Source organism: Pimephales promelas, chromosome 7, assembly GCF_988280905.1.
Source record: "Pimephales promelas chromosome 7, fPimPro1.hap1.1, whole genome shotgun sequence".
Taxonomy (NCBI): domain Eukaryota; kingdom Metazoa; phylum Chordata; class Actinopteri; order Cypriniformes; family Leuciscidae; genus Pimephales; species Pimephales promelas.
Genome location: NC_142775.1, coordinates 39490224 through 39502746, shown reverse-complemented (window position 1 = coordinate 39502746; position 12523 = coordinate 39490224). Strand labels below are relative to the sequence as shown.

General features: G+C 34.4%; 1 protein-coding gene across 7 annotated transcripts in view; it reads left to right on the top strand.

Moving 5' to 3' along the window:
* Nucleotides 1-12523, top strand: part of trpm2 (transient receptor potential cation channel, subfamily M, member 2) — a 61161-nt gene that overhangs the window by 38190 nt on the left and 10448 nt on the right. For all 7 annotated transcript variants that reach the window (XM_039683589.2, XM_039683588.2, XM_089133469.1 and 4 more), the window contains 7 exons: nt 1116-1347; nt 2652-2770; nt 3571-3709; nt 4710-4881; nt 6372-6552; nt 7622-7803; nt 11522-11654. In XM_039683589.2, the coding sequence (XP_039539523.2) occupies nt 1116-1347; nt 2652-2770; nt 3571-3709; nt 4710-4881; nt 6372-6552; nt 7622-7803; nt 11522-11654 (1158 nt within the window). The remainder of the gene's footprint in view (nt 1-1115; nt 1348-2651; nt 2771-3570; nt 3710-4709; nt 4882-6371; nt 6553-7621; nt 7804-11521; nt 11655-12523) is intronic.

The window sequence follows — 12523 nt, the reverse complement described above, 5'->3', positions numbered from 1 at the left end:
CCAATGTGCAGATTTTTTAAAATTATTTAATTTTTTTTAAGGATTTTATTTTTTTTAATGATTTTATTTCTATTTTTTGACACTATAATAAATACAATTTTAACTATTAAAGAACAATTATTTATTATGAATGTTACATAAATGTATTATTATTATATAATATATATTATACTATTATTATAATAATAAATAAATGTGCATTTTTTTATGATTTTATTTCATTTTTTTAAAAGATTTTATTTTTTAATGATTTTATTTCTATTTTTTGACACTATAATAAATACATTTTTAACTATTAAAGAACAATTGTTTATTATAAATGTTACATAAATGTATTATTATTATATAATATATATTATACTATTATTATAATAATAAATAATTGAATCTAAATTATTGCATCACACTAATGTTAGCATCATACAACTTATTTGCTATGTTTTAGTGTTCAATATCTTAAGTTGGTCTTAGTTGTATTTTTTCACTTGTGTGTGTGTGTGTATATATATATATATATATATATATATATATATATACAGGTGAAACTCGAAAAGTTAGAATATCGTGCAAAAGTTGATGATTATTATGGCTTACAGCTTATGAAAACCTGAAAATTAGAATATTACATGAATTCAATAAAAAAAGGATTTTATATACAGAAATGTCGGCCCTCTGAAAAGTGTGATCATGCATATGTATATAGTTATATATATAATAAATATAGTAGTTTCTCCTTTTAATTTGAATTAATGAAATACACAAACTTTTGTACGATATTCTAATATTTCGAGTTTCACCTGTGTGTGTGTTTGTGTATATATATTATGTATATAATAAATATTATATATATATATATATATATATATATATATTCTTGATCGAATTTATACAATGGATGGAATAGCACAAATTCCCTGCATTTGTTTTTGTTGTAATCCTGAAAATCACAGTTTATTTCATTTGTATCTTTGCTCTATTGTATTTATTTGTGCTAGTCCTTGTAGTTTGATTATTCGTTCTTATTTTCTTTATTTTTATTTGACAGTAGCCCTTTTTCCCTAAACTGTTGCCCGATGTGTGTGTGTGAATAATGAAGGGATATCGTTGTGTCTCAGTGTCCCCTTGCAGAAGTCTGACTGTGAGCTGAAGCCTCTGAACTGCTGGTCACGTCTGATGAGTCTCTTCGCGTCTCCTCAAGTCAAGTTTTACTGGAACATCGCCTCGTATTTTGGCTTCCTGTGGCTCTTTGCTGTGGTGCTCATGATCGATTTTCAGACATTTCCGTCGTGGAGAGAACTTCTGCTCTATGTGTGGCTCATCTCGCTGGTGTGTGAGGAGCTTAGACAGGTGAGACACACACACACACATTACCTGTTAAGATTAGGATTTTCATTATTTTTTTTGAAGGAAGTCTCTTCTGCTCGCCTGCATTTATTTAACCAAAATACAGTAAAAATAGTGATATTATAATATATTATTACAATTTAAAATGAAAGCTTGTTATAACTCGCAATTCTTACTATATATATATTAGAGCCAGACCGATATATCGGCAGACTGATATTATCGGCCGATATTAGGAATTTCCCAAACTATCGGTATCGGCAGTTATAATGGCCGATAAATGAATATTTAAAAAATAAAATAAAAACAGACGAAACACGCTTGAACCATGTCATGAGTGTTGGAGTTGTATAGTTTGTCCACCAGAGGGCACTCTACACCGTTCCTGTTGAGTTGGTCACGAGACATACATTGCTTGAATAATTAAAAGATCATCCTCATCAGTTTTCTTAACTCAAATAAGCATGACAAAATTTGTGACTATCAGTTTGTGACTGTCCAGTTTAAAAAAATAAATAAACAAATAAAATATCGGCCGATATATCGGATTTTAAAACCCAAAAATATTTGTATCGGCCTTCAAAATCCTTTATCGGTCGGGCTCTAATATATATATATATATATATATATATATACAAGTGAAACTCGAAAAGTTAGAATATCGTACAAAAGTTTTAATTTTCATGATTATGGCTTACAGCTTATGAAAACCTGAAAAATTTAATATTACTTGAAATCAATAAAAAAAGGATTTTATATACAGACAAGTGTGATCATCCATATGTATAAAGTTATATATGCTAAATATGGTAGTTTCACCTTTTAATTTGAATTAATGAAATACACAAACTTTTGCACGATATTCTAATATTTCGAGTAACATTTATAATGTTACAAAAGATTTCTATTGCAAATAAATGCCGTTCTTTTGAACTTTCAATTAATCGAAGAATCCTGAAAAACAATTATCATGGTTTACACAAAAATATGAAGGAACTGTTTTCAACATTGATAATACAAGAACCATCAATAATAATAGTATTTGATCAGCATACGAGAGTGTTTCTTTGGATCATGTGACACTGAAAACTGGAATAATGATGCTGAAAATTCAGCTTTGATCACAGCAATAAATTACACTTTACTATATACTCGCATAGAAAACAGTTCTTTTAGATTGTAGTAATATTTCACAATAATTACTGTATTTTTGATCTATTAAATCCACCTTGATGAGCAGAAAAGACTTAATTAAAGAATCATAAGCCAATATATTGTTTATATTTAACCCCTGTGATACTCCACAGCTCTATCATGACTTCGATGGGTCCGGCTTTCGGAGGAAAGCAAAGATGTACATCAGGGATCTGTGGAATATTCTGGATGTGCTGTCAATCTTGCTGTTCATTTCTGGTCTGGTCTGCAGGTCAACACAGCCTCTATTTCACTAAATACCATTCAGATGTGATTTATATTAATTCAGTACTGTTCATGTTTGCCTTATTAAGTTAAAATTACACAGAAAATATCCTAATAACTAGGGCTGTATGAAAAAAAAGTTTTTTTTTTTATCAAGACAATCCATCATTTTTACCCAAAAATCAATATATATAAGTAATGTTTAATCATATAAAGATGTAAAATACAAATAATTCCCATGTATCTGCACCAATATATATTAACAATAGTAAAATAAAGGGTACTTTCCTGTTATCCGGACCCCACCATATACCATTTAGGAACTATAGTCATCCCTGATTGGTCTTAACCCCAGTGACGGGTAGGTTTAGGGGCGGGGTTAGAGGTAGGCCATCGTCCCTGATTGGTCTTAATTCCAGTGATGGGTAGATTTAGGGGCGGGGTTAGGGGTTGGCCATCATGGGGTCCGGATAACAGGAAAGTACCAAATAAAGCAATAATTATGAGCATGTTTTTACTAAAGCATTTAACGCATAAAATTATGTTATGATTCTGTTCGTTAAAAGAATTTCACTGAAATTTCACCCTTTCTTTTGATTATTTAAATTTCTTCCATGTAAAGCACTTTGAATTGCCACTGTGTATGAAAAGTGCTATATATATAAACTTGCCTTGCCTTGCCTTGAAATAAATCAAACCTGCCAACACTAATAGACTCTCATATAAAGGAGTCCTATTCAAGTGTTTGTCTCTGATCTTGAGTTAGTTTTAAGTTACACTTAATCAGACTGTGTGTTTTTCATACAGACTCCAAGCCTCAACCATTGTCTTGTACGTGGGTAAAGTTCTGCTCTGCATCGACTTCATCATATTCTGTCTACGATTAATGGCCATCTTCACTATCAGTCGAAACCTGGGTCCGAAAATAATCATCGTCAGGAGAATGGTGGGTCTGCATGTTCATAAAGTTCATTTCTTCAGTTCAGATATGTTAAACAATAATTCTGAGTGTTAAAGGAGTAGTTCATTTTTAAAAAAACTTCCAGGATTTTTCTCCATATAATGGACTTCAATGGGGACCAAACAGTTCAAGGTCCAAAAGACAGTTTCAGTGCAAACTGCAAACTGTTCAAAGGGCTTTAAACGATTCCAGACGATGAATAAGGGTCTTATCAAGCGAAACGATCGCTCATTTAATAAATAAATATCAAAGTTTAAGTTTTATGAGCACAAATGCTCGCCTTGCTCTGTTCTGTGATGCGCGTTCTTGACTCTCCTGTTCGAACTCGTTTATCAAAATGAACGAATCTTTTTTTGTGTCATTTGGTTGATTCAACGAACGAAATGAGCGAATTGACTTGGAAAAAGATTCGTTCATTTTGACGAACGATTTCGAACAGGAGAGTCACGAACGCGCATCACAGAACAGAGCAAGGCGAACATTTGAGCTTATAAAACTTAAACTTTGTTATTTATTTATTAAATGAGCGATCGTTTCGCTTGATAAGACCCTTATTCATCGTCTGGAATCGTTTAAAGCCCTTTGAACAGTTTGCACTGAAACTGTCTTTTGGACCTTGAACCGTTTGGTTCCCATTGAAGTCCATTATATGGAGAAAAAATCCTGTAATGTTTTCATCAAAAACCTTAATTTCTTTTCGACTGAAGAAAGAAAGACATGCACATCTTGGATGACATGGGGGTGAGTAAATTATCAGCAAAAGTTTTTTTTAAAGTGAGCTACTCCTTTAAGAGACTAAGAGTCTCATGCTATGAGGAAACAAATGCTTCTTGATCTTTAAAAAACAAACTACTAATAATAATATTGAATGATGTGAGTTCTTCAGGTGTATTCTTCCTCTCATAGCTCACATTAGACACACTGAGCTATGAATGTGCATCTTTTCCTGTTTAATGTTGTGTCCTCTCATATTCTCTCTTTGCAGATGATGGATTTGTTCTTCTTCATGTTTATGCTCAGTATCTGGGTGGTGGCGTACGGCGTGGCGAAACAGGGCATTATGATCGATAATGAAGTGAGACTAAACTGGATCGTCCGTGGAGCCGTCTATGACCCCTACCTCACCATATTTGGCAACTTCCCCACTGATATAGACAGTGAGCAGTTTACTCTAAAGCAAAGCAAATCAAATAATTATTTTTTTTTGTAATAACATGAAAATTGAAGATGTGCCTGCTGTGAGCTCCAGGATTTAATTGTCAAATTACCACTAAAGAGCAGTGTTGTGCAAGTTACTTCCAAACTGTAATACATTAGGTATTACTTGTTACTGTTATTTAAAAGTAATTCATTACCTTACAAAATTGTAATGCGTTACATTACTCATGTATTACTTTTGAGTTACTTTCACCAAAATAACTAAGTAGAACTTAACTTTTGGGCTGTAACGATATGCAATATGAAACCGAAATCGCGATTCGCCACACGACTCAGATCCACGAACCTACAGAATCGCGACACACCTCTTCCAACTCCAGCGTTATTCTCCTTACCGTCCAGATCCAATGCTGCCTTATCTTTAAATTAGGCTATTAGTATTATTTGAAGTTAACATTATAAAATACGTAGACCTACACCACAAAACTAGTTGAGGATAAATTATTTAAAATTGGGGAAGTCCAGCATTATAGACGTGACATTTGCAGTCAAAACTTGAAATAAAATGGATTGAAACGTATATAGGCTACTTCCTTAAAGGACTCCAGGCATTAGACAAATATCAGTCTATGTTTTATTTTTAATATTAGGGAAAAGACACACATTCATGCGTGACAAAAAAATAGGAGGCAAAATATGAAGAGTTAAGATGCAAAAGCCTCTAAATGCCATTTGAAATGTTCTTCTTTAATGATGATTTTTATCAAACTTGTATATTTAAGTTCAGTAATTTCACTTAAATAACAATTAATAGGTAATCTTCATTGCCATTTAAGTGAAATCACTGAACTTAAAATATACAAGCTTGATAAAAATTATCATTCTAGAAGAAAATTTCAAATGGCACTTAGAGGCTTTTGCATCTGAACTCTTCATATATTTTTTTGTAATTCTGTTAATTACACTGCGCAAATCGGATGAAGAAGGGTTGGCTCTGCAGTCTCCATAGAACTTAAAATATTCATTTTATTTTAGTTTTCGTGTTCGCAATTATGAGGAAAAAACAATGTTACAGACGCGACCGCTCTGAACTGGCACTAAAAGACTGCTTTAAAACTTTCACATAGTCTGTTGCCTTTAAGAAGTAAAAGCAGACAATACACTGTAATACAACTGTAATACAAGCCTCACTGAACATGTAACGAGTAAAATATTACTGAAAATTGATTAGTAATGCCTTACACTACTGCGTTACAGCAAAAAGTAATATGTTACTGTAATGTATTACTTTTGTAATGCGTTACTCCCAACACTGCTAAAGAGGAACTATGTCAATCTCCCTACACTGTCAAATAACGTATAGATTTGTATATATACGTCACAATATTGCATCGCATCGAATTGCAAGCTTGTGAATCGAAATCGAATCCTGAAATTTGTGTCAATATCCAGGCCTAATAGCTAACATATATCTCTGTTTGCAAACCAGTAACCAAGTTTGATAAGAGCAGCTGCAGTCTGGAAGCCTCTGACCCTCTGAAGCCCAAATGCCCCAAGATGAACGACGATGGCCTGCCGATGTTCCCCGAATGGCTGACCATCATCATGCTGTGTGTCTATCTGCTGTTCGCCAACATTTTGCTGCTCAACCTCCTCATCGCTATCTTCAAGTGAGTAAACAAATGTGTGCGTGCACTCTTTACAGGCAGCAACTCTGTATCTACTGGACAAGTTGTGCATCTTTTGTGGGACTTATTTAATAAATGAGTACATTTGAATGAAAAATGTATTTAATGTTGAACAATTATTTATGTATTTGTTTGTTTATTGTTTTAAGCACACAAATATGTTTATGTAATATCTCTATATATGTAAGAGAGAGAGAGAGTAATTATCTCGTGTGTGTTGATTGGGACACTCTTTCTTTTTCCCAGTCAGTAAGTAAACAGACTGAAAAAGTTGAACACTTACCTGTTTTCCCAAATAGTACATTATTATTATTCAATGTTGAACAATCTTTTATGTATTTGTTTATTTGTTTAAGCACACAATTATCTGGTTCTTTAAAAAAAAAAAATATATATATATATATATATATATAGGGCTGTCAAACGATTAATAGCATCCAAAATAAAAGTTTGTGTTTACATAGTATATGTGTGTGTGTACTGTGTATAATTATTTTATGTATATAAATACACACACATGTTTGTATATTTAAGAAAGAAATTTTATTTATATATAAAATAATTATATTTATATTTAATATAATTTATATTTAAATTTATATACAGTATATACATGAAAATATTTCTTAAATACACTGCTCAAAAAAATAAAGGGAACACTAAAATAACACATCGTAGATCTGAATCAATGAAATAATCTTATTAAATACTTTTTTCTTGTTTTTACTTTTTAAGTGTTGTTTAAGTGTTCCCTTTGTTTTTTTTGAGCAGTATATATACAAGCATGTGTGTGTATTTATATACAGTATATATATAATAATTATACACAGTGCACCCACATATATTATGTAGACACAAACTTTTATTTTGGACAGCCCTAATATATATATATATATATATATATTTGTATGTTTATGTGTGTGTGTGTGTTTGTTTAACTGTGAAAATGAATATTTGTGCAAATAATTGTATTTCTTCTTGGCCATAATACAGACAGACACACACACACACACACACTTTTAGGGCTATAACCTTTTTCTTTGCATCACAGCTACACATTCCAGGAGGTTCAGGACAACACGGACACCATCTGGAAGTTCCAGCGCTACGAGTTGATTAAGGAGTATCACAGTCGACCTGCTCTTCCTCCACCCTTCATCCTCCTCAGTCACCTCATCCTCTTCATCAGAGGAGCGTTTCAGCGCAACCCTCCAGAGAGACACACACAATTCAGTGAGTGCTGGGCCAGGACCGCACTACAGCCACAAAACGCCCTGTTGAAGCATTGCGAACAGCATAATCAAATTAACTTTAGGCAGATTCTGATTTGCATTGCATTCATTATTTACATTTTATCCCTTGAAATCAAATCCCAAACAAGTTCTACCGTTCGAGCTACACCAACAAAGCTTAAAGGAGAACTCCGGCGCAAAATGAACCTTTGGTCTAATTACACATTGTTACGTAGTCCAGGGGTTCTCAAACATTTTGGTGCCAGGGACCCCTTTCAGGGGAAAAAAAATTCCAAGGACCCCCCTCATATTTATAACAGTTATTGAGCACAAAGTTAATGTGTGAGCGGCAAATGAAATATTTTTGCACAAAATGAATGGTCTCCACCCAGGGTACTATGCAGGAATTTCTAAATAGCCTACTGAGGTAACGAAAGTGATCTTGCTAGGAATCACTTAGGATCCCTCACTTAGGAATTTTTGATGTTCTTGATCTACACATGTGCATTTTAAGGTGTTTTAAGGCCCCACAATTGGATAACTATAGATTTAGTAGAAGCATGTCAGTCAGTGGCATACATTTTTTTTTTTTGTCAAGATGTCACGAAACACAATCACATATTCCAATCAGGAATGGCCTTAAAAGAGAAATGTTTCAATAATTAGGCCTATTCTGCACACAAATAAAGCCCATAAGCCTATAAATACAATGATAATGGCATTATGTTTAATAGGTGCGTGCGTTGTTAATTTGAGCTACTGTAATTAGCTAAAAAAAAACATACAGTATATGTTAAATATATGAATCCATAATGTTAATCTCATGGGCACAGTATGTTTCTATTGACCTGCTTTTTCCTTTGTTAAAGTTGAGCTTGATTAATACTTTGCAAACTGATTGTTTCAGTCGTTTTTTAAAACTTTTATCTAAAACAGCTGTTTAGTTTATGTTAATTAAGGCCTACATCTTATCTCGCACTTTATGACCGTTGACTGAAACGTCGTGTGGGGAACTTTGAGTTCACTCCGACTCAAACATTTTGACATTGACGAGCTATCGTTGTTAGTCTGCTGAAGCACCTCAGACGAGAAGGTCAGTTATCATCGCGATGTGCATCCTTGCAACCTCAGTTGTGGGTACGGCCCTGTCACTATGCACTTTTATTTTGATAATGATCAGACTTCTAATGTCAAACCTACAGTAGCAGTGCTAGAACTGACTATTGTGCGCGCACGCGAGACGCCGGCGCGCAATCACATGGGAATTTTTCCTCAGCAGTGGAAACAGGAATACTCTTATTTATGGTCATAGACATGGGCGAGGCTAGCCCCTTTTTAGGGGTGCTTCAGCACCCCTAAAAAGGAGCTCAGCACCCCTAAAACTTGGAGCAAGAAATGTTGTTATTCTAAAAATTTTGTTCGTCTTTGACACGGTTAAATAATGTCCAAAACATACTCAGTAGTTTGTGGTTTAAAATGAAATGAAAATGAAAATATTTCTCTTCTTCTATGTTACTTATTTGTACCTGCACCGCTCAGCACGGCCGTCATCCAGCGCGAAACACACGCAGAGTTATGAGAAGAATCCGGGCCTTAGGTAGTTTTGTGAATCAACTGAGACGCTCCAGAGCTGTGTCTCACACTTTTTTTCCTTTCAGTTGTTCCGATTCCGAAACCATGTCGGTGAGTACTGGAGTCAGCATCCTGAATCACCATGGTACAACTATAAGGGTTTATTTTCGGACTGTTTTAGTCTAGCGGGCCGGTCGGAAAAAATCTATACATTGCAAGTTCGCCATGCGCCCAAGCGAGGGGGAAGAAAAAAATGTTTTTGTTTTTTTTTTGCATTTTCGATAACGGAGCGTATATTTGCAGTAAGTGCCTGTCTTTCTAGTAAATAGATGCACGTCACAGAGTAAGTACAGTGGCGTAGGTCGTAGTGCGTGAGTGATGTGCTTGAAAGCACCCGACCTGAGTTCGATTCCGCCTTTTGCAGAACTCTCTCTTCTCCCTTTTCCCAACACATATAGATGTAAAATGTATAACCTAACATAAAGGGCTCTAGTGTTATATTTTGCCAACAAACTAAAATCGAATCCATGATATGGCTTTGTGCCTATATAAAACAGCACAAGACTTTAAGAATAGGCATCCAATTTTGCTGGGTGATTTAAAGAAAAGTGTGCACTTTGCTCACGCGATAAGCATGGTTATATCTGGTATTTTCTCCTATATACAAACTTAAGGGTTTATTTCTTGCAAGGTTAGAAATATGACAAAAGTATTTTAATTTTCATATAGTATAATGTTGACTAAAATATACTTTTGAAATGTTCATTTTCACATATAGTACATTTATAGGCTATATGGATTTTACATCATATAGGAATAATTATATAAATCATTTTTACATTATTATAATAATTGTTTGGCATCCTAAAAAACCATTGATAATGTAATGCAGACTGAGACTCATAATTAAAAAGATGCTTGTGCCCTGTTTATTGTCCTGGTACAAATCAATGCTTTTTCTTTGTTCAATGAGCAGTTCATGGGTTGAAGCTCTTAATTTTGATCTCTCAAAGGGCACGAGATTGATGCATTTAACCTTAAAATTTACAAAATTTTCTAGCGGGGGAGCATGCCCCTGAACCCCCCTAGAGGAACAGAGTCCACCCAACATAGTTTTACAAATTTGTTAATATCTTTAATAAACTAGTAACTACCAATGAAAATTAGCTCTTTTAGCTAACTCGGGTACATTTTAATTGTTCTAATATTGATTAATGTGTACACTGTCCCCCTTACAAATAAGCAAATAAATAAAATGAAAAGAGAGAGGGAGCGTATATAGGTGTAAAATGTGGGTGGTGGCAGTGGGGTCACTGGGTGCTCAGCACCCCTAAAGCTCTGACCCTAGAATCGCCCCTGGTCATAGATAAGACAAGAGTGCATCATCCGAAACGGTAAAGTGTCCATTTTTTATTTGTGTATAGGCTACATTATAAATGACTACAAAATGTCATGCCTTTTAAAAATACAGAAAAGAACCGGATGCGGGTTCATGCCGTCTCTCTGTCTCCTTTCTGGCGCATGTCCCGCAAAATCAACAGCAGCGAATAGTCTACTTGACGCAAAGACATAGATTATCTATCTATAGAAAACTTTAAGTGTCTACTTTGTATTGGTTTATGTTAAATGCTTTATATAAGTTACTTAGGAATAAACAGCATGTTTTCAGATGATAAAGAAAACATGACTCATAGCATGGAAAAAAACGTTAGGTTGTAAATTATTTCGCGGACCCCCTGGCTTTAGCTCGCGGACCACCACCCACTTTGAGAACCACTGACGTAGTCAACCGTTATCTGAGATTTGTTTTCATGATTGCCGAATGTAAATAGTTTTATCTATAAAAACAGTTTAGCCAATAATGCTAACGCTAGTCTATAGGGCATCGAGTAATGACAAATAAAAATCGCTTGTTATTACCACTAACAAGGCTCAAAATAGCCCCACAGTCCCACACGACAGCATAATAAGGGCCCCTACATTCAAACCGAAGCATTGAGAACTTTGTCAGTGTCCAAACAGTTTAATAAGAAGATATTTTATACACACTTCGCGAATACAGGAAGAAGCCATCTTTGAAAAATAGTCTCTACCAGTCGATCTACGAACTCTCTGTGTTGAATGTCTAAATCCCTGGTTGTGCACAGGGCAGGAACTGGAGCAGAGCGAGGAAGAGGAGCTGTTGTCCTGGGAGGCTTTCATGAAGGACAACTATCTGGTATCTACACGAAAGGACGAGAGCCAGAGCATGGAGCATCGTATCCAGGACACCGCAGAGAAGTAACTCAAGACCTGAAACAGAATTGAATTTCATCAAATTGAATTTGATTTGAGGAAACTATGAATCAACTTTTGAGTATATGGAAGGGTGGAGTAATGGTCTGAAATGTCTTAAAGTGCTAGTTCACCCAAAAATGATGTCATTAATGACTCTCCCTAATGTTGTTCCAAGCCCGTCAGACTACTTTGATGATGTCTTTATTTCCTTTCTGGACAAGGACAGTATACCGTACACACATGTTCAATGGAGGGACAGAAAGCTCTCGGACTAAATCTAAAATATCTTAAACTGAACGAAGGTCTGACGGGCTTGGGAAGACATGACGGAGATGCATTAATCACGTCATTTTTGGGTGAACTAGCACTTTGATATATTATTCATGAGCTTAAGTCATGAATATTAATTATGTGACATAATATTCCTACCTGATTTGCTAAAAGGCAGAGATGGATTAAGTACATAACATGTTTAATAAATTTACATTCATAATAAATACTTTTTTTTTGAAGAATGATTTTATATTTCTTTTCTTAACCCCTTTAGTGTCACGGGCCTACCGGTGGGCCCAAATCCATTACATTTTTAAAACAAAATTATCCTATACTAAACCTAAACTAATCTTGACAAACTGTATATCATTTGAAAGCTTAGAATCTCTAGTTTTAATATTTGGTGATTTGGTGATTTTCAAAATATATTACAGAGGAGCCGTAATTTATTAATTTGCAACAAGAATATTTTCATACTCTAAGGCGTGTTTAGACCTTATATTTTTGAAATTGTGATGAACATGAAAAGGGTAGAAAGCTGTTTGTTTGCATGCCAAGAGTTCAAAAGAAAGCCTCCATTCAATTATTTTATAATTATA